Source organism: Petaurus breviceps, unplaced genomic scaffold (assembly GCF_028583685.1).
Source record: "Petaurus breviceps papuanus isolate PSGF00001 unplaced genomic scaffold, PetGlider_PUasm1.0 182, whole genome shotgun sequence".
Classification (NCBI taxonomy): Eukaryota; Metazoa; Chordata; class Mammalia; order Diprotodontia; family Petauridae; genus Petaurus; species Petaurus breviceps.
In genome coordinates, this window is record NW_027185786.1 from 323918 (window position 1) to 347146 (window position 23229).

General features: G+C 42.7%; 1 protein-coding gene across 1 annotated transcript; it reads right to left on the reverse strand.

The window, feature by feature from the left end:
• Positions 1–2026: 2026 nt before the first annotated feature.
• LOC138160773 (zinc finger protein 665-like) lies at positions 2027–22992 on the reverse strand. Its single transcript, XM_069087501.1, has 6 exons — positions 22865–22992; positions 14775–14851; positions 13686–13811; positions 8876–9002; positions 7389–7484; positions 2027–4072 (listed from the first exon to the last, which is right to left on the reverse strand). The coding sequence occupies exons 3-6, from the start codon at positions 13716–13718 to the stop codon at positions 2160–2162; spliced, it is 2169 nt and encodes a 722-aa protein (XP_068943602.1). The 5' UTR covers positions 13719–13811; positions 14775–14851; positions 22865–22992; the 3' UTR covers positions 2027–2159.
• Positions 22993–23229: the final 237 nt, after the last annotated feature.

Below are 23229 nucleotides of genomic sequence, written 5' to 3' on the forward strand. Positions count from 1 at the left end.
GACCCCAGCTTCTGGGATAAAAACTCACTGATAAAAACTGCTGGGAAATGTGGATAATAGTATGGCAGAAACTGGGAATAAAACAAGGTCTGACACTATAAACAACTTAGGGGAGCAAACAATCCTTTATCTGTTAGATTTATAGAGAATGGAGGAATTTATGACCAAACAAGAGAGAGAACATTATGAAATGTAAAATCAATAATTTTCATTATATTAAATATTAAAATTTTTGGACAAAGCCGATGCAACCAAGATTAGGAGGGAAGCAAAAAAACAGGAAAAGAATTTTACAACTAGTGTCTCTGGTAAATGCCTCATTTCTAAAATATATAGAGAACTGACTCATTTGCAAGAATACAAGTCATTCCCCAATTGATAAATGGCCAAAGGATGTGAGCAAGCAGTTTTCAGAGGAAGAAATTAGAGGTATCCATAGTCATGCAAAAAAAAAAAATGCTCTAAATCACTGACTGGAGAAATGCAAGGCAAAACAACTCTGAGGTACCATATCACACCTATCAGATTGGCTAATATGGCAAAACAGAAAATGTTAAATGTGGAGAGGATGTGGGAAAGTTACAACACTAATGCATTGTTGGTGGAGTTGTGAACTGATCCAACCATTCTAGAAAGCAATTTGAAACTATGCCCAAAGGACTATAAAAATGTGTATACCCCTTGAGCCAGAAATACCACTTCTATAGGTCTGTATTCCAAAGAGATCATAAAAATGGGAAAAGGACCCATGCACAAAAATATTTATACCAGCTTTTTGTCAGGGCCAAGAACTGGAAATCAAGGGGATGCCCATCAACTGGGGAATGGCTAAACAAGCTGTGCCATATGAATATGAGAAATTATATATGTGTGTGTGTGTGTGTGTGTGTGTGTATAAAATAATACAGACTTCAGAAAAAACTAGAAAGACTTCAATGAACTAATGCTGAGTGAAGGGAGCAGAACCAGGAGAACATTGTACACTGTAAAAGCTAGTGTATGAGGACTGATTTTGATAGACTTAGCCCTTCCATCAAGGCAAGGACCTGAAACAATTCCAAAGGACACACATCATGGAAAATGCCCTCCACATCCAGAGAAAGAACCATAGAATCAGAATGCAGAGCAAAGCAGAATATTTTCTTTTTTGTTTTATTTTGTTATTTTTTTCCTTCTCATGGTTTTTCCCATTTGTTACAATTCTCCTATGCAACATGCCTCATGAAAAATTGTGTTTAATAGGAATGTATGTGTAGAGCCCATATCAGATTGCTAGCCATCTTGGGGGAGGGGGTGAAAATTTAAAACTTATGGAAGTAAATGTTGAAAGCAAAAAATAAATGGGGGAAAGGGCGCAGAGGGGGAAGAAATCAGCCCTCTAGGTGATTCAACCAGTCTTTGAAGGGCAGGGATGATGATATGAAATCTTGGGCAAGAATTAGACAACTGGGAAAATTTAGATCTGACCAAAAAGTAAAGTGCCTAGAAGAATTCTGGCCCATTGTATTTTAGTCAGGTCTGAGAGGAAGTGGATTTCCCATCTAGATTGCCCCCAGACAATGGTGATCTGGATAGAGATAAGTCTCTCTGTCCAAAATTGAGTCCGAAATCATGTCCTCCAGCTCCTCATTAGAACAAGTCCACCTCTCATAATATTCATTCTCATAAATTTTTAACCAATTAGAGTTGAACTATGCCTATTGGTAACACCTTTTTATCTAAGGGTACATAAAACTGTTAAGAGACCTCCATGATTCATCATTGGTTTATAAGAGATAGCTAAATGACTGTTCTTTTATTAATTACTCACTAGACATAATTAATTAAATGATTACCCAGAAATTATGTGTCTTGGATTGTTTTCAACAGATTTGCATAGTAATGTGAGAGTGTACATAAAAGGTTTTATCACATTAGGTTTCTCTCCAGTGTGGATTCTCTCATGTGCAGCAAGACTGGAGCTTTGTGTAAAAGCCTTTTCCACATTTATCACATTCATAAGATGTGGATTCTCTGATGTACAGCAAGATCAAAGGTCCTTTAAAAAGCTTTTCCAAAATGATTACATTTATAAGGTAAATGTAATCCCTCCACTGTGAATTCTCTGATGTACAGCAAGTCTGGAGTTCTCACTAAGTCTTTCCACATTGATAATGTTCTTATGGTTTCTCCCCAGTGTGGATTTTCTGATGTCGAACAAGTTTTGAGTTCAGACTGAAACCCTTTCCACATTGACTGCATTCATAAGGTTTCTCACCAGTGTGGATACTCCGATGTACAGCAAGTTGGGATTTTAGTCTGAAAGTCTTTCCACATTGATTACATTCATAAGGTTTCTCTCCAGTGTGGATTCTCTGATGTACAGCAAGATGAGAGTTCCTTCTAAAAGCCTTTCCACATTGATGACATTCATAAGGCTTTTCCCCACTGTGGATTCTCTGATGTACAAAAAGATTAGAGCTACTTCTAAAAGCCTTTCCACACTGATCACATTCATATGGTTTTTCCCCAGTATGTATTCTCTGATGTTCAGCTAAAGCATAGGTTAGTCTGAAAGTCTTTCCACACTGATAACATTCATATGGTTTCTCTCCAGTGTGGATTCTCTCATGGGCAGCAAGTTTGGAGTTTTCTCTGAAAGCCTTTCCACACTGATCACATTTATAAGGTTTCTCTCCAGTGTGGATTCTCTCATGGGCAGCAAGTTTGGAGTTCTCTCTGAAAGCCTTTCCACATTGATCACATTTATAAGGTTTTTCTCCAGTGTGGATTCTCTCATGTGCAGCAAGACTGGAAATCTCTCCAAAAGCCTTTCCACATTGATCGCATTCATAAAGTTTTTCAACAGTGTGAATTCTCTGATGTAAACCAAGTCTGGAGTTCTCTCTGAAAGCCTTTCCACATTGATTACATTTGTAAGGTTTCTCTCCTGTGTGTATTCTCTGATGTGCAGTAAGTTTGGAGCTGGAACTAAGAGTCTTTCCACATTGATTGCATTCATAAGTTTTCTTTCCTGGGTGGATACTCTGATGTCCAGCAAGTTGGGATTTTAGACTGAAAGTCTTTCCACATTGATTACATTCGTAAGGCTTCTCTCTCGTGTGGATTCTCTCATGTGCAGCAAGATTGGAGATCTTTCCAAAAGTCTTTCCACACTGATCACATTTATAAAGTTTCTTTCCAGTGTGGATTCTCTGATGTACAGCAAGATCAGAGGTCCTTCTAAAAGCCTTTCCACACTGATTACATTCATAAGGTTTCTCACCAGTGTGGATTCTCTGATGTATGACAAGATCAGAGGTCAATCTAAAAGCCTTTCCACATTGATTACATTCATAATGTTTCTCACCAGTGTGGATTTTCTGATGTACAAGAAGTTGGGAGTTTAGTCTGAAAGTCTTTCCACAATGATTACATTTATAAGATTTCTCTCCAGTGTGGATTCTCTGATGTGCAGCAAGATCAGAGGTAATTCTAAAAGCCTTTCCACATTGATTACATTCATAAGGTTTCTCTCCAGTGTGGATTCTCTGATGTACAGCAAGAATGTACCTAGAACTGAAAGCTTTTCCATCTAGATTACATTCATAAAGTTTCTTGCCAGTGGGGGTGCTTTCATGCTGAGTAAGGCTGGAGCTTTCTGTGAAAGTCTTTCTGCATTTATCACTTTCATAAGGTTTCTCTCCACTTTGGATGCTCTGATATACAGCAAGACTGCAGCTGCAACTCCAAGCCTTCCCACACTGATTACATTCATAAGGTTTCTTGTCACTGTGAATACTGTGATGAATAATGAATGATGAGTCTTTACCACATTCATGACACTCATGTGGTTTCTCTCCAGCATCAATTTTTTGATGGTAACTCAAGGATGATTGTTGACTCAAGTCTTTCCCAAAATGATGACAAGCATTAAGTTTCTCTCCTGTGTGGATTCTATGAAACACAGCACAGATTTGTCTCCCTGTGAAGTCACAAGGACCATCCCTCATGAAGATTTCCTGGTGAGTTTCTTTCATAGAAATGCTTAGCTTTTCAGTAGTCTCTTTCCTGTCAGGTCTAATCTCTCCTTCTGAAAGAAACAATAAAACATATACAGAGACACATGTACACACAGATAGAATTATCATCCCTTCCCTCCATTGTGAGAAAGTAAACTAACTGATATATATCCTACTTCCCCAGGCTAAGAAAAGTCTTTGAAGTTAAAAGGACAGAATCAATCACTTGAAACTGCCATTAGCCCACATCTGCAGGACAGCTTGTCTTACAAAGAACTTCACACACAATCACATCACATCTTCACAAACACCTGTGACACTGGCAGACCCAGCATTCTCAAGTCAGGCCATGACCTCAGAATGGCTGAGGGAGCTGAGTCCCAGCAGCTGAGACCAGAACTCCAACCCTGCAAGTGGACATGTTCTGTCCATGGAACTAGATGGCCTTTCTGTATTGTATTTACCTTTGTCTTGTTTTGTTTTTTTAGAAAAAAAAATTTTATTATTGGATGTTGACCTGTTCTCTCTCTAATTCAGTCTTCCTACTCCCTGAGACACACAATCTTGAAATAAGGCCAATCAATAACCCTACAGTGGGGCTTTAAGTTCAAGGGAAAAGAACGATCAATGTGGAAAACTTAACTGTTGGCTTATTTTAAGATATTGCCACAGCCACCACCAACCTTTAACAACCACTACCATGATCAGTCAGCAGCTATAACCATTGGGCCAGAGCCTCCACCAGTTAGAAGATTAAGACCCACTAAAGGCCAAGTTGATAGTTTCCTTTTATTAGCAATAAAACACTTTTATTGTTTTTTGTTAGTGATAAAACATTTTTAAATTACAGTATGTACATTTTTAAGACATAATAGTGTTCTACATGTAACAGACAACAGTATATTGTAGAAATAACTTATATTCACTGAGGTACCAAAAATTCAAGGGATTCCCTTGATATTCATGTTACTGCAGAGCTCTGGAACTGAACCTGCAATATCTCGGGGGTGTGCCTGGAATTCTCCTCTTTCTTGTTTTGACTCTGTCCTCCCTGATTCTACTCTCCCTCTTAAACTGTTACCAGCCTCACTCCTTGAGTTCCCTTATATCCTACTGAACTAGATTAAACACTCTGCTTTCCCTTTGCTCCTACTTCGATATGCCGAATGGAGAGAGAAAAGAAATCATAAAAACAGGCTGCCTGGGTCCACTACAAATTGAGGGTACATAATTTCAGTGTGGACCCCACTGTGGCAAGGCTATCCTTTGACATCTCCCTGACTCCCTTGGGGTAACTAGGTTGTGCAATGGATAAGAGTACTGGTTAGCAAGACTCAGGATGAACCCCCAACCTCAGACACTTACTAGCTGTGTCACCCTGGGCAAGTCACTTAGACCTCCTGCCCTTGGTTTCTTCATTTGTGAAATGAGCTTGAGATCTTTGCCAAGAAAATCTCCAATTGGATCATGAAGATTCAGAACTGACTGAAAACCACATAACTGACTCCCTTTCACATTCTCCAGAGGAGCTTTTCCAATTCTTTTGATTCTTTCCCTTATTGCTTGCTCCCATTGTCCAGCACCACACAACTTCTCAGCAGAGAAATGTGACTTCGATTTTTTCACTGAAAAAATTATCTCCTCATCTCCCATACATCAAGTGCCTTTTTTTTTCTTTTTGATACCACTACCAGATGAAATGGTCCTCATGCTGCTAGCCAAAGCAAAATCTGTTCCATGTGTAAATCATCCCATTCCAGGACGGCATCTTCCTCAGTACACTGCTTCTACAGCATCCCCCTCTTCACTACTTTCTAGTCTCTCCCACACTGATGACTCCTTCTCCACTGCCACAAATAAAACCATTGCTCTCTAATCCTCAAAACAGTCACTTGATCCATTCCATTGGAGATATTTTCTATTATCATTCTTCAATTTCAGGGCTAAACAGCTGGAAAAACCCATTTACAACAGGTGTCTCCAATTCCTTTCCTCTCCTTTCTCTGAAATTCTCTGCAGTCCAGGCTCCTGATTTCATTGTTCAACTGAAATTCCTCTCTCCAACATTACCAGAAATCTCAGAGTTGCTAAATCCACTGGTCATTTCTTCATCCTCATCCTTCTTGTCTTCTTTGACAGTCAATCACCCATCTCCAGCTCCTTCTCTCTCTCTCTCTCTCTCTCTCTCTCTCTCTCTCTCTCTCCCTCTCTGTCTCTCTCTCTCTCTGTCTGTCTCTCTCTCTCTGTCTCTCTCTCTCCCTCTCCCTTTGTTTTAGTGACACTCCTCTCATTGAGCCCCAAACCCAAATCATTCTCTTTCCCCCAACCCTCGCATTTTCCTACTTTGCTAATGTTCTCCAAGGCATCCTCCCAATAGTACGGACTCACAAATGTCATGCACTCCTCACTGACTTTCACACTCCTGATGCCCATATTCAATCTGCTGCAAAGTCCTGTGATAGGTGTACCTAGGTCACATGTCTCCCATCCACCCCCTTCTCTCCCAACACAGCCCCTGCCTTGGTTCAGGCCCCAAACACCTCACATCTGAGGTATTGCTAGAACCTGCCACTGGCTCCATTTGCCTCAAGTCTCCCCCCACTCCAGTCATTCCTCCACCCACTTATCAAAGATCATCTTCCTAAAGTCCTTGACTGACCATGTTACCATGAACTCAACAACCTCCTGAGGCTCCCTAGGAAAAGGACCAAATAGAAAATCCTCTCTAGGGCTATTAATCACCTATTCCTTCTTTACCTACCCCTCCCCTATCTTCTAATTGCCCCTCACCTCATATCCCCACTAACCATGCTATAATCCAGGGGCATGGGCCTCCCTTCTGCTCTGTGAACAGGGCACTCCACCTCCTGACTCTCTGGGCTCTCTATGCCATCTCCATGCCTACAGTGTTCACGCTGGCTTCCCTGAAGCCACAGCTACAGCACACCTTCCTCAATAAATCTTTCCAGTCCTGCTTCACTTTACTGCCTTCACACTCTCAATGAGCTCCCATTGTCTTGTCCATCACAGGTTTCTACATTGTTATTGACATGTCATCTACCAAGAAAGACATCTGCTAAGAAAGAGCCCATATTGGAAAGCTTAATTCCCTTTTGCACTTTCTATACCCTCAAATTCCAAACAATGACTTCTTTTAGCATCACAAATGTATCACTGGGAGGCTTAATTGCCATGGTGTCCAATTTCCTCATGTTACAGAAGGGGAAACTGAGACTCCATGGGGTTTGCTGACTTGTCCATGGACCCACTGCTAAAAGTGTCTAAAAGAGAATTCCAAGTCAGGGGTTCCTGTCCCCAAATCTAGCACCTGCTTTGCCACAAGGCCAAGAATCACAGCTCTCATATACCTGCTTTCACCTCACTCACCTGGACAGCTGATCCTCAGGTCTTCTTGTTCCAGTATACATGGTGCTTCCCTTTCCTCAAAATAAGAAATTGAATATTCTCTGGGAACTGGAAGCCCTGAGCATGGGGAATCAGGGATGAGCATGGAGAAAAACATGGAATTTAGTTCTCTTTAGGGGAAACAGTATACATATAAAGCTACTCCATTTTGAGAATCACTCCATCATGTTCACACAAAGCTGGTTTATTCTCCCATTAATGGTTGTAATGTAAGTACCAAATTGGGATATGCCAGATCAGCCTTGAGTTCCAGCAAATTAGACCTTGACAAATCAGCTTTGGCTCTTGTCTCCCACCTGACTCCTCGCTCCCTGAAACCTATAAAAACCTTGTTATTGTTCATTCAGGGAGTCATTGACTTTCTGGTGAGATTCTCCTGCTGGGGGACTCAATATAGCTGAGTTAGTCAAATTCTCATTCTTGGTTAGTCTGTTATTCCTGCCACTGATAGCGCATGCAAGCAAGGAGCACAGGATGGTTCCCAGAATCCTTAAGCATGGTTTCCATAACGTTTCTTTTGGGGAACTTTGGAGAGAGGTGGGGGAGAAGATCATGGAGCCAATTTGGAATCAGAAAACTTAATCTCAGTGCACCTTTTTCATAGGAGAATGAACTCATTGCAGAGTTTCTATTATCTAGAAATTAGAGGCAGCTGGTAGTGCAGTGGAGAGAGCCCTGGGCCTAGAGTCAGGAATGCCAGGGTTTAAATCTAGCCTCAGACAGTTTACTAGATGTGTACCTCTGGAAAAGTCAGTTAATCTGTTTCCTGCAGTTTTCTCAAATGTCAAACAGGGATAATAATATCACCTAAAAACATAATATTGTAAAGAAAGCACTTAGCACAGCAGCGAATGGAAAGCCTTATTCCCATTCTTCCTTTCCTACAATCTGTGCTGGAATGTGGAGGCAAAATGAAGGAAGATTAAGGACAAATGTGTCGCACCAGGCACAACTAAGAACTGTACATTATAAATGGATGTTTCAGGAAAATTAGAACATTCTAAATACTTAGCCCTTCCCAAAGAGGAAGGGGGTTACAAGGAAAGTAAAAGTTTTTTTTTTTTTTTAAAAAAAAAAAAACTGACTGAGCAGTTTTCAGAGATTTGGCAGAAGTAATTCATGTCCAGGGAGAGGCTGAACTAAATAATCCATGGGATTAGTTCTGTATCTGAGATGTTTCAACACTGATCTCATCTTTGACCTCAAGCTGCCTAGCATTGGCAAGAGACAGCTTCAGGCGTAACAAGGAAACCTTCATATTATCTTCACACAATGTACTGACCTTATACAGGAAAACCATGCAGTAGGAGGGACCCTGTCTCTTGGAAACAGGAACCCTGAACTTTTCATTTTCTATTAACTGATAAATACTCTAAAGCCAGCACACTGAGGCATCAGGATATTCCCTTTGATAGCAGACTTAGAGTGGCCAGGGGAAATGTCCTTACCCAAGGAGAAAAGGTTCCAGGCATTCTCCAGCATGACCTCCTTGTACAACTTCTTCTGGTGATGGTCTAAGAGGCTCCACTCCTCTGGGGTGAAGTCCATAGACACATCCTGGAATGTCACCAACTCCTAAACCATCAAGAGTCACAAGATTTAGGCCTGGAAAAAGAACTCCAGAATTCATGCTGTCTAACCCTCATCAAGGGAGAAGAGGAAACTAAAGCACAGAAAGGGGATTTACCCAACAGTCATATCCTTGTTGAGTATCAGAGTCAACACTTGAAACCATACTCATTAAGAGCTTGATGAAATATTGAGAAAAGTATTTGATATGATCAGTTGGAATCAAGTTGAGGAATGTCTTACTATGGAATGTGTCTCTCTGTGGAATCTGGGACAAAGTATGTGTTTTATCTGTGAGGTAGAAGGATCTCTGGAGTAGAAAGAAGATAATGTGATATCTCTTACTTATCAGAACTGGTAAAAGCAATATGGAATAAATAAAATTCTGTGAATTTTGTGAGAAGCTGGCAAGTACAGAGTATGGAGGAGGCAGGAGGGGTGGAATGGTTGATTACAGAAATAAGAAGAAACAATCTAGTTAATTTCCTGAGAGTCTGAAACAAAGTCTTATCTAGACAAAGCAGGAAAGGGATTCATGAGACACTATTAATGACAATCTGCACTGAACTGAGGGATGTGACACTTTCTGGCCAAGTGAAGAAGAGTTATCTCTGGTTACACTGAGGGCTTGAGTCTGCCTGGGATATGATGTGTCATGGTCAAAACATCTCCTGCCTTTTCTTCATGACTGCTTTCATTTGGCAGTAACACCTATGTCCTTAGTTACATCGTTGGTCATTTCTGCTGTTCTTTGTGCTCAAAGCAGACAAAACGACATCACTATGTCAGGGTTAATGTGTCTGACCAGGGATGACCAGAAGGCTCCACAACAGGTTGGTAACAAATAATCCAGGTGAATGTTTGGGGTGGAGATGGCTCTGAATTTGCACATCTCATCATTCTTTTGAGCTACTGCACTTCTGCCTTGCTAGCACAGCACGTTCTTGGATGAGGCCAAGCTATGCTGGGTGGTCCTTTCCTGCATCTCCCATGTCCCACAATTGACTACAAAATTCTCCAGAGACCTTGGGAATGTCCTTGTATCCCTTCTTCTGACCACCTGGTGAGTGCCTTCTTTGCATGTGTTTTCTCTCAAACAGTCTTTTAGGCTTTCGAATTTCTGGCATTTGAATAGCATGGCCAGTCCATCAGGGTTGGGCTCTCTGCAGTAGAATGTGAATGCTTGTCGATCTAACTTGAGAAAGGACCTCAATGTCCAGTACCTAATCTTGCCAGGTGACCTTCAGAATCCTCCTAAGACAATTCAAATGGAAGTGATCCTGTTTTCTGGCATGGGGCTGGTAGACTGTTCAGCTTTCACAGGCACATAACAATGAGGTCAGCTCAATAGCTCAGTGGATCTTCAGCTTGGTGTGCAGCCTACAACCTCTTCTCTCCCATACTTTCCTTGGGAGCCTCTCAAACACTGAACTATCTCTGGCAGAGCAGTGTCAACTGTTCAGATTAGTTATCTGAAATTGAAAATAATCTCAGCTACAAAATTAGCTGGTAAACAATGATTTAATTTTAACAGTTGACAGCTTATCTTTAAATAAGGTCAAGTGATTTCTCAGTAGTTTCTGACAAAAGGGTGATTTACAGGGCTTATTTTTATAACAGACGAGGAAGAAAAAACTTACAATAATCTTAAGGAATACGTTTTGAGCATAATTCAATGGGACAAGGCAGGGTATAGAAATCTATTTCATCCTATAGGGAAGTAAAAAGTGACAGGGATAAGGGGAGGGTACTAATAGAAGGGCAGGTTGGGGGAGGCACTGTCAGAAGCAAAAGAGGTGAGGGGAAAGGAAGAGGAAGCAAGAAATAAGGGGAAATAGGATGGAGGGAAATACAGTTAACATAACTAAATATGGATGAAACGAACTTACCCATAAACTGCATTACTAGACATAAAATGGGTAATTTGGATTTTATTAAATTAAAAAGGTTTTTTGCAGAAACAAAATCAATGCAACCAAGATTAGAAGGAAAGCTGACAACCAGGAAAAAATTTACAAATATCTGATGAGGCCTCATTTCTCAAATATGTAGAGCTCTGAGTCAAATTTATAAGAATAAAAATCACAACTCAATTGATAAATGGTCAAATGATATAAATAGGCAGTCTTCAAAGAAATCAAAGCTATTTATAGTCATAAATATTCTCTAAATCACTACTGATTAGAGAAATGCACATTAAAACGACTCTAGGTTACCACTACCTCATGCCTATCGAATTGACTAATAAAAAGGAAAATGATAAATATTGGAGGGAAATAGGAAAACTGGGCACTAATGCACTATTCTTGGATTTGTGAACTGATTCTGCCATTATGAAGAGCAATATGGAACTACGTTCAAAAAGTTATAAAACTATGCATGTCCTCTGACCCAGCAATAACACTACTAAGTCAGTATTCACAAAAGATTTTTTTCAAAAACAGAGAAAAGGGCCTATGTATATGAGGGAACTTATAGCACACAAGAATGTGGTGGCAAAGAATTGGAAATTGAGGAGATGCCCATTAATAGGGGAATGCCTTCACAAGTTGTGGTATATGAATTCAATGGAATACTATTGTGGTATAGGAAATGAAAAGTTGGATGTTATTTCACCTAGAAAGACTTACATGAACTGATGCAGACTGACATGAGCAGAACCAGAAGAACATTGCACAAAGTAACAGTAATATTGTATGATGAATAACAATGACTAACTTAGCTCTTCTCAGCAATAACATGATCTAAGATAATCCCATAGAAATAATGATGAAAAATGCTATTCCCCCCCTCCATAGAAAGAACTGATTCAGAACATAGAGTTAAACCTACTATTTTTCACTTTCTTTCTTTTTGGTTCAAGTTTTCTTTCACAAAATGACTAATATGGAAATGCTTTACATGATTATATATATATACCCTGTTTCTGGTTGCTGACTATATGCAGGAGGGCTAAGAGGAAAGGGGGAGGTAGAGAACTGTGACCTCGAAATTTAGGAATAAAAAATGTTTTTATATGTAATTGGGGAAAAATGAACTTATCTTTAAAAAGTCTAATAGTCAATGGCAGCTTGGTGGCACAGTAGATAGAGCCGAGCACCAGGCCTGGAGTCAGGAGGCTCTGAGTTCAAATTCAGCCTCAGACACTAACTAGCAATGTGACCCTGGGCAAATCACCTCATCCTGTTTGCCTCAGTTCCTCCTATGTAAAATGTGCTAGAGAAAGAAATGACAAATCACTGCAATATCTCTGCCAAGAAAACCCCAATGGATGACAGTCAGACATGCCTGAAACAACTAAAAAAAAACAACAAAGAGCCGTTCCCAATAGATAGTCAAAGGATATAAACAAAAAATTATCAGAAAGAACTGCTAAGTATCCCCCACCATATGCAAAAATGCTCCAGACCATTAATAAGAGTAAAACAAAGCAAAACAATACTGAGGTTTCATCTCATACTTTACAAAATTGCCCAAAATGACAAAAAATAGCACCAGTCAACGTTGGAAGAGTTGAGGGAAGATGGGCACACTAATACAATGTTGATGGAGCTATGAAATGGTGTAAGATCATGAGGCTCTGAGTTCAAATCCAGCCTCAGACATTTACTATGTGACCCTGGTTGGTAAGTCAATGAACCTCTGTTTGGTTCAGTTTCCTGAACTGTGAAATAAAGAAAATAAGAACACCTACCCAATAGGGTTGTTGTGAAGATGGTCAAAAGTGGATTTGGGGGAGAAAGTCACTCCACTATATCTTTGCACAAAGGGCCTGAGGCCTCTTTGACAAAACTGAGTGTCTCCTTGAGTACCCCTCTTTCACCCATTTGAAAAGAAAATACCCAGAAGTTTGAATAGTTCCCCAAACTCAGCCCTTTCCCTACATCCCCTCTAACAAGGGAAGTACTAGGCCCTTAACAAATGCTAATTAACAAACAGCTAAAGAAGGTACTCTTTTCTTTGGCCTGGTCCAGATAGCTCTGGTAAGAGCCTTTGAACATGTGAATGTGACCCAGAAACCAGCTTAGTCTATTTTCTTCAGTGACCATATTTTCTAGAAGCACAGGACTAAAATATGTAGGAGGCCAGGAACACCCCCAACCTCTGCTCATAGTATTTGCTCCTTTCACCCATCACTGGCCCCTCAGTGCGCCCTCGGGAGCCAAACCAGCTACAACACAAGGGCCAGTCAGTGTGCACCAGACAAAGCTAATTTGTGCAGCTCAGACCCTGGAGGATAAACAGAGCATCCTGTCTTCTAGGTCTGGCAGGGAGAGCTTGGTCAAAGAGGCAAAGGGGAGAGGGGAGCAATTCTACGGATATGTGAGGAAGGGGTGCCAGGCATAGATAAAGGAGGAAACACAAGACCTCTACAGAGCAGAGAGAAAACAGTAAGTGGTCTTCCTTGTGACTCAGGATTCATGAGGGAAAACTTAGAAAATGCACAGGAGAGGGCAGCAATTGGGGCAGGGGCAGGAGGTAGTTAGTGATTGTGATGTCAAAGTACCATGAATCAATTCAAAGTACAGAGAACAGGGTGGTACTGTCACTACTGTTTGCAATTTCCTGCCTATATTTTCAACGAAACAGTTCATAGGTAGGGGATTTCAAGCCTCATAGACAATCCTCTTTGTCTATGGAAATGCCTCTTCAGTTAATGTTGGTCGTCTGTAGACAAAGTGCACTCACCTGGGATGGGGGTCTACAGCTCCCAGGGGCCATTCCCTCTGGCTTTAGGTTCCTGGCGGGGACCAGACCTTAGTCTTCTGTAGACTCAGCAGGAGAGAGAAAAGGATCCCAGGGCAAGAGGCTGGCCTACAGAAATTTACAGGGGGTGAGGTCCTGCCCTGAGGACAGAGAATGAAACCCAGAGGTAGGGTCCAGCTGGGAAAAGAAGATGGTCCCACCCTTTCTTACTACTCTCTTTCCCCTTCCTTTCCCCTACTGTCCTTCAGAGAACCCAGAGTCAGAAGGGGTTTGGGATCCCAGATGGGATGAGACCAGTCACAGCCTCAATGGCTCCTGAATCAGAGATCGCCCTCTGACTGGGTATGGGACCTGGACCCCAAAAGATCAACCCAGCTCCTGAACTTTTCTACACATCCCCACCTACTCAATCCTTTCAATTCTCCTGGTATTGTGGCAGCCTAAGGAGCCCAGGAGCCCAGCCCTTCCATTGTCAGTTACCTCTGAACCACTCCAGGCTACTTCCAACCCTCCTGTAATCCCATTTAAACTCCTAGGTTACCTCCAGAACACCCTATTTGGCCCCCTCAATCCTATCCCAAATCTTCCCACAATATATTCCCTTATATAAAAAAGTCAGCTGTCACTTCCAAATGCACAGATCCGTAAAAAATTGCTTCTATTGGCAACACAATAAACCTTGTCTCTGACTAAAAGAAAGCTTGAGTAACCAAATTCTTCTGAGGCACACCCCAGTACCTTTACCCTTGCATTTCAAGATTCACTTAAGTCTCTCACTTGGCTTTCAATTAAGAGGGGATTCCTGGGTGTCTATGTGTAAGGTCTGAATTTTAGGAAAAGGTGACCCAATCTTAAATGTGGGGAGAGTGACCCTGGATTTTCGGGAAGAGAGTGGGAGTCTGGAAAAGTGTTAGCAGCAGGAAGCTTGTCCAGTAGCCAGGCTAGGGAGGGAGGACTGCTCCAGGTGCACCTAGAGCTGGACTCACCACATGGTCAGGAGGAGAAGGACACCCAATGGTATGGACAGCCAGCAGAAGCCAGCAGGTCTGTGAGAGGCTGGCTCAGACCTACCTGGGACCTGCACCCACAGAGCTGGCATCCACAAGGTAGAGATCTCAGGTCCAAATGAAAGCAGTGGGATCTCAGATCTGAAGGAAGAAGGCAGAGAGAGCTCAGCTGCAAGGGGAGAGGGCAGAGCAATCATAGCACAAAGTTCTAGTTTTCAGCCAGCCCACTCTGGGAGGGTCCTCCCACTCTCTGAGGCCCCCAGGAAGGGCTGTTTCCTCCAATCACACCTAGGGCCAGGTACTCAGGATCCTTTCTGCCTTTTCTCCCCAAGTCCTGCCCCCTATCACCCAGAATGCCTTGGCCACTGGGATGACCCCTCTTCTGCCCTACACACTCCTGCAGGGCCTCCTAACTCTACCCCAGTGGAGCTCCTATTCCACCTGGGCCACCACCCACCAGGCTGGTCATCTCTGAGGGCTCCTCCTCCTCGTGTGTGTGTGTGTGTGTGTGTGTGTGTATGTGTGTGTGTGTGTGTGTGTGTGTGTGTGTGTGTGTGTGTGTGTGTGTGTGAGAGAGAGGTCCCATTAGGGAATACACAAGTCCCCTTCTATGGAGAAGGATCTCTTCTCTCACTCCACAAACTGCAATCTTAATACTTTATAACAATTTATTCTTTGAGAAAAGTACAAAGGACCTGGTAAATTCTCCATTCAGGCTTTCACCCTGATTAAAAAGGCAAAACTTGGGACAAGAAGAATTAAAAGGAGTCTATCATACTATGTCAAGGTAACAACATATTGAGGGGTTGATCACCTTATGTCAGCAAGGGATTGTAATGCCAAGCACAAGCAACTTCCAGGGTTAAGATTACAAGCATAGTAAACCCCATTTATTCAGTGTCAGATTAAGGCAAAACATACACAGAAAATCAAAATACAGCATTCACCACGTGTAAGTCAATAATTTAATAAGTCCTCAATTCAATCACAAAATATTAAGGTCTAAGTACTCCACCCATGGAAAGTATATTCATTTAGTCGGTCATAAAGTCTTCTCCCTATTCAGCTGGAGATTAGTTTCCAACATAAACAAAGTACATTCATTTGGTCAGTCACAAAGCACAAAAAAATCAAAATACTCCACCCTTGGATCACAACTGAATTACAACTATCATCAGTTACCACCAAACTCCTTCTCATAGGGACATTGGAGAACATAAAGGCCATCTACCCCTAAGCCATAACAAGGTTATCCTCACAGCATTCAATACACAAGGAGCAGTCTTTACTTCATCTTGACCAGAGGCAAGTTCCCAGCAATCTCTGTTCCTGGAAAGGCAAAGCTTAACAAAGCCACGATATACATTGCCAGCATCCTCATCAATTCACTCTCTGCCTGCAGAACAAGTCTCAGGAGCCCTGAAAACATCAGCAAGATCCTCCTTCAGGGCTTCTGAACCAACAGCAAAGTGCCAGGACTTCTGCAACAACAGCAAAGTCCTCCATCAGGACAATTTGGCAAAGTAACATCAAAACAGACAGACCAAATACTGGCACCACAGTCATGCTTTCTCCCAGTGCAAGTCCTCAGTTCTCATTTCTCTCTCTCCAGCTATAACAGCAGCGTCCAGATGCTGGCTCCCAGAAGTTCTTCTGGCCTCTCTCTCTGCTTGGGACTCTCTATCCATGGCACCCGCTCCTCCCAGTTCAGCCCCTTCTCATCATGTCAACAAGTCCATCCCATTTGGGGGTTCAAATTCCATTACCATTACAGGAATTCATGATGGAACTGATGGTGTGCTCGGGTGGCTATGTTTGGATTCCAATTGCAAAATCACATCTGTCCCTAGCCTCAAAACACTGTCTCAGGCAGTTTCACTCCAGTCCAAGGACTGTATGCCCTAGTAAAACATTTCTCTTTCTGATACAATTGCCAGTTGCACCTAGAGAACTTACCAGTTTGAATCAATGTGTACTGCCTGAAAGGGCTGCATAGTGGGTCATAAAGGTATTTACTACTTACTGACCTATCAAATGTATCCTACACTTAGATATAATGTATACTCCCTTACTTTTATCAACCTACCAAGACACTGATGGAGGCAGCCTGAGTATTTCTCATTAAATCCTGACCCTTAGTTGACTTACTGACGTTTCACTCCTTACCCAGTCCCTAATCCTGCCCTGACTCACCTAGTTAGCATGAGAAAGGATTTTCCATTAGCATGATTAGGAGAATTAATAAAAGCCTGAGTCTGAAGATTCCATCCCTGGATATCAACAATGAAAGTCCCATTACAATAGATCTAATCCTCATTCATTGTGAATGAGATCTAGCCTAGCAGGCCTCTTTTTATACCCAAAAAGGCCTTCTCAGAATAAAGGAAAGTGGTAGATATGCTGATTTTGCAGGCACCAGCATCCCCCACTGCCCCCTACAGGCAGTTTTTTCTCTGACTTTAGCCATCAGTATGACTTCAAATCAGATTTCATATCATTTCTGTTCTTACCGGTATATACTTTCTGTGGAAATAAAATTCAGTCATACCTTATACGTTCTTGACATCCCAAGAGCCTATAAAGTGCTTGGTTCATACGAAGAGGTTACTCATAAAGAGGGTTAGGGTTGCTCTGAAGATCCCAAAATACCAACATGCCGGGTCCTGCCGAATGAATTCAACTCAAGTCTTTTCAACCAAAGAAAAGTAAAGTTCATTAAAAGTTCACTTGTATTAGACACAGTAAGTCTGTGCTAGGTCATTTTATGGCCCTCTCACACAAATGGAGGGAAGATGGGATCTTAAATACAGAAAGTTGTGGGAGGAATCTAGGGGTGGTCTAGAGGAGGAGTTTGGGGAAGATTTTCAGAAGTCAGATGATGTCAATGACAACTCAGATTATGGTTGGGAAGTTGCTGGAGGCTACCTGGAGACTACAAGACAATGGTGGGCTAGGCCAATTCAAGGGTGGACTGATATTTTGATAGGCTCAAAGGGTGGGAAGTCTAGTAACAGAGGTCTGGGACCAGCCACAAAGTAAGGCTTATGGCCTCAAATGGGATGATTTAATCAGAGTTCAAGGGGGGTTCCCAGAGCCTGTACCTCAAGGACTCAAGGAGAGGCCAAGGGGGCCTCCCAGAGTCCTTACCTTATCATTAGGGAAATTGTCTTTCCTCTATTCTTTTTTTGGTGCCTGTTTGGTCTTTGTTTGCTTAACCTCCTTGCCAGGTTTGTCTCCTCCAGGGTTCAAGCCATCAACCTCTGGATGACCACTAAATCTGTGCAAATCTCCAACTGAATCCAAGTTCTCCAGCCCACTGGACCTGTCATCATCCATCCGGAATCTTACCCCTTGGATGTGAAGTCTGACCCCCTTGAAAGGGACCTAGAGAGGAAGGGACAGCTCTATATCCCTTGTCAGCAGGAAGCACTTTCAGAAGCAGAGACCTTTGCCCTTTACCCCAAAGGAATTTGGGTCCCATTTGTTTGAGTGGGGAATGATAAGGTGCAGGCTCTGGGAATCCCCTTGAATCTTTGAGGTATAGGCTCTGGGAATCCCCCTTGAACTCTTGATTAAATTGTCCCATTTTCCCTCCATGTGTGTGAGAATGCCATAGAATGACCTAGCACAGACTTACTCTAACACAAGCGAACTTTTAATAAACTTTGTTTTTCTTTGGCTGAGAGAAGACTTGAGTTGAATTCAATCGCAGGACGTGGAATGTTAGTATTTTGGGGTCTCCAGAGCAACCCTAACCCTCTTTATGGGTAACCTCTTCAATATCAGATTCTTAATAAAGCTTGTTGACCTGTTACCTTGATTAAACCAATGAGATCAGTTTAGAAAGTGAGCTCTTTGAGGGCAGGGGCTGTTTCACCCCACTTTGCACCCGCAGCACTAAGCACAATGCCTGCCAAATAATCAATGCTTGTTTTACCACTGAATTACCATGAGTGAGTCCCAAGATCATAGGGATTGGGGGCATTTTCTTATTTTCTACATTCTAATATATGACAGTATCAATTGTATTCAAACAAGAGGTCCCAATTTTTTTTTTTTAATCAAAGCTGGGATCTCCTAAGACTGAGATGACTCAGTGTAACAGCAAGCACCCTAGCATACACAGGATGGCTGCTAGCATAGGTTCTTAGATCTGCTTTTCTAAAGGAAAGTAACTCAAAATGGGTTAGACAATCTTACTTTAATCAAACATATATCATTTACCTAGTTCAGGGGAAAAAGTCAGCACCCTGAACTTCAGAGAATACAAACAGAAGTTATAACAGAAAATAACACAACTCAGCAGACAGGGCTTCCAGCTGTCTGACCATTACACCCATACCTAGTCAGTTACCAGAAAGCACCAACATCTAGGTTTTCAAAGCTGGGGGAGGCTCAATGGCTGCCCATAGTCTCAACTGGCCAAATCACAAAACTCTTCCCAAAGTGAGCCCCAAAACAAAATCTCACATCAGGGTATATACAGCCTTCTCCTGGGTCAGAGAATGTCACAACCCTCTTGACCCACTGCCCAATCACAAAGTAACAAGATGTGGGCATTCCTGTAAAACAAGCATCCCACCACAGGCTTCATGTGACCTCATTCAGCCTATTAGGAGGAAGAGTGTATTTTCAAATCAGGGAAGGTTCTCAGAGTCACTTAAGCCTATCAAAGGCAGGGAAGATCTTCAGATTTCCATTCCTACAACAAACATGCAGCTGCCATGTGATATTCCAGGTGGAATTTAATGATTTTCCTATATCACTTCATTATTTTTTAGGTAATTTCTTTTCAAGGCTGATAAGATTTTCTGGCCTTGCCCCAAAAAATATCCCAGGGCACATGCCTTCTGAGTCCCCAAAGAACTTTCCAGATAAGGAGAATTTACAGGCTCCTTTTATCCTTTTCCCAAACAGAAAGTTCTTATTATTAATATTATTGATTTTGAAGCAAAACATACCTAACTGTATACATAAGGTTTTTTTTATTTATTTATTTTAAAGCAATCGGGGTTAAGTAACTTGCTCAAGGTTACATGGCCAGGTGTTTATGGGTGGGTGCTAAGTGTCTGAGCCAGGATTTGATCCCAGGTCATCCAGACACTGGAGCCAGTGCTCTTACTTGATGTGCTACCTGGCCGCCCCCTATACATAAGTTTTTAAACACTGTAGCCACATACTCTATCATCTTAATTCATGATTTAGCAGCATTGAGTTCAATAAAGGAATCAATTTCCTAAGGATATAATTGGATCAGCCTCCAGGAATTATTTTTCTAATTAGGAAATAATTACAATAAAAGAAACATGAGAAGCATAATACTAATATAAATAGTATAAACATCTATAACTCACTCCTGGAGTGTGTCCCACTATTGCGTGGATAAATAAACCACAGTTGACTGTCTGTACCCTATGCTCTCTTATTCTGGCTGGCCTTAGCAAGAACCCTGACAATTCTCACAATAGGACCAAATAAGATAATATTTATATGGCTCCTGGCACATAGCAGACACCATAAAACCAGGCCCTTAACCTTTCCATTCTTCTTACAACTTGGTCCTCTTCCCTCTGACCAGGGAAACTGACATCCTGGCCAGTATCCTTGACCTTTGGTCTTTCTGAAGAGGTTACCCATAAAGAGGGTTAGGGTTGCTCTGGAGACCACAAAATACCAACACGCCAGGTCCTGCTGAATGAATTTGACTCAAGTCTTCTCTCAGCCAAAGTGCTAGATCATTCTATGGTGCTCTCACAAAAATGGAAGGAAAATGGAGGGTCTTCAGGAAAAGTCAGATGAGATCAATGAGTGATTAAGGGTGGGAAGTTGCTGGAAGCTACCTGGAGACTACAAATAATGGTGGGTTAGGCCAGTTCAAGGGTGGATTGATTTTTTTTTTTTTTAAGCAATCAGGGTTAAGTAACTTGCTCAAAGTTACAAGGCCAGTTATTTCTGGGTGTGGTGCTGAGTGTCTGAGCCCGGGATTCGGATCTCCAGGTCTTCTTAACACTGGAGCCGGTGCTCACACTCGCTGTGCTACCTGGCCGCCCCGGTGGATTGATATTTTGATAGGCTCAAGAGTGGGAAGTAGATGGACAATGGAGCTAGGCTAGTAACAGAGGTCTGGGCTCAGCCACAATGTAAGCCACAATTATGGCCTCATGCAAATTCATCATCAAATGGGATGATTTAATCAGAGTTCAAGGAGGGGGGGCGGGGATTCCCAGAGCCTGCACTTAATCACTTCAAATGGCTGTCTCTCATGCTTAGAATGTTCTCTTCCCCTAGGTCTGCTGGCTTCCTTCCTTCACATCTCAGCTAAAATCTCACCTTCTGAAAACAAGCTTTTCCTGGTTCATGATAAAGTGCTAGAGCCGTCCATCTCAGGGTAGATAAGTAGCAGGGGCAATCCTGGGAGGCAGGGCTTGGAGGAAGGTCCACTCCTGGCCAAGCTGGAGGACACTCACCAAGAGGTCAGAGGGGGAAGAAGAGTTCTATGGAAATGGCAGCCAGCAGAAGAGAGGGAAGGGGAGGGGTCTTTGTTCAGACCAACCTGGCACCTGCATGTGCAGAGCTGGCTGCCAGAAGGCAGAGAGCTCTCAGCTCCTAGGGCTTCTGCTTCTGCTTCCAGCCAGACTGCTCAGGGTCCTCCTAATCCTAAGAGTCCCACCCTGCCCTGCCCTCCACCTTCTGGAATGACCTTTCTTCTCCCCTGTCCTCCTTCCAGGCTTCCAATCTTTTTTTTTTTACTTTAGTTTTTCATTTCTTTTCTTTTGGGGAGGAAAGGGGAGCTTTTGGAGGGCAGTTGGGATTAAGTGACTTGCCCAAGGTCACATGGCTAGTTTTTGTGTTAAGTGTCTGAGGCCACATTTGAACTCAGGTCCTCCTGACTCTAGGGTCGGTGCTCTATTCACTGCACCATCTAGCCACCCCTGAGTTTCTAATCTTGACCCCAGGGACAGAATTCCACCAGGACTGCCAGCCATCAGCCTAAGAATCTTTGAGAGCTCCCCTCCCCCATTGCTGTACCACCTCTCTCACTCCATACCTTACTCTGCTCTGAGACTTCCAAACCTCCTCAGCAGAATCTCCTGGTCTTTCATCTCTCCCCCTGCCACACTCATCTTCCCCACAACACTATGTCCATCCTACATCCCTCCAAATTCTCCCACCCCTTCCCCTTTCTGGATCCCCTTTCCCTTCAGCCCCCTCTTTCTTCTCTACAGCCTGGGCTCCAGACTTGCCCACTCCCACTTAATTCTCCTCCAAACTGAAGGCATTTACTACCTTTGCCCATCTCCTTTCTTGACCTTCCATACCCCAGTCATTACAATGAGGGGGTGTTTCCCTCTGCCTTGTTTTCATTTCTGAATAGATGTTCTCTTTCTCGAAGACAGCTGATTCTTAACGAGAGCTGAGATCAGGACACCAGGACATCTGGTTCCCAAATCCTAGGTTATAGGACATGTTATAAACCTTCTCTACCCACTTACATAAACCTTCACATCTGCCTCTAAGTCTAGAGGTTTAGCTGACACCTGAGTAAGCAACTGAAATCCATCCCCTGGGAGGTCCCACTATTTCCCTCTGCACCCCTCAAAACCCAGGTTCTAAGGGGAAGGGGAGATTGCAGAAAGCAGGACATGTTGGGCCTGGGGCACAAGAATAGCAGGAAATTAGACAAGAGGCCAGAGAAGGACTGAATGTGAGACTGCTGTTGGAGATGCAGGGAGCTCAATACCCCAGCACAGAATCCTTCAAGATCCTTCTGGCTTTGTTTAGAACAAAAGTAAGGACAGTCCCCACCCTCCTGGACCTTATCTGGCAATAGGCAGCGGTGGGCAGGGAGGGGCTCAAAGCCTGAAAAAGACACTGGGCTGGGTTATTGTAGCCCCAGTGCAATATCTACAGTGCCCAGGACCACGGGAAAGACCGTGACCATGAGTATCACATGACGTTCGATCACAAAATGTGCCAAACTTTCCAGGTAGGAAACGGAACTGAAACACTTCTTTAGACACCAGTAAACCCAGCCCCAAAACCAGTAAGCCGATTCCATCAGAGGACCAACGATATTCGGAAGCTATAATAACGCTGACAGCCACAGATCCTTCAGCCTTCCCACAAACCAATACAAGATCAATATTTACTCACCAACGTCTCCCTCCTTAACGAGCGAACTCTATCCCCCACCTTTCTCTGCCTCTGAACCAGCTTCCTGTGGGCTCAGCTTCCCTTCAGCAAAACTCCTCCCACAAAGGCTCCATGTGATTACATTCAGCCTATCAGGGGAAAGAGATTACTTCAGAGCAGAGAAGCTTCCTGTGTGCTCTGCTTCCCTCAGCAAAACTCTTCCCACCACAGGCTCCATGTGACCACATTCAGCCTATCAGAGGAAAGAGATTATCTTCGTCTCAGAGTAGCTTCCTGTGGGCCCGGCTTCCCTTCAGCAAACTCCGCCCAACACAGGTTCCATGTGACTCCATTCAGCCTATCAGGAGGAAGAGTTTATCTTCACC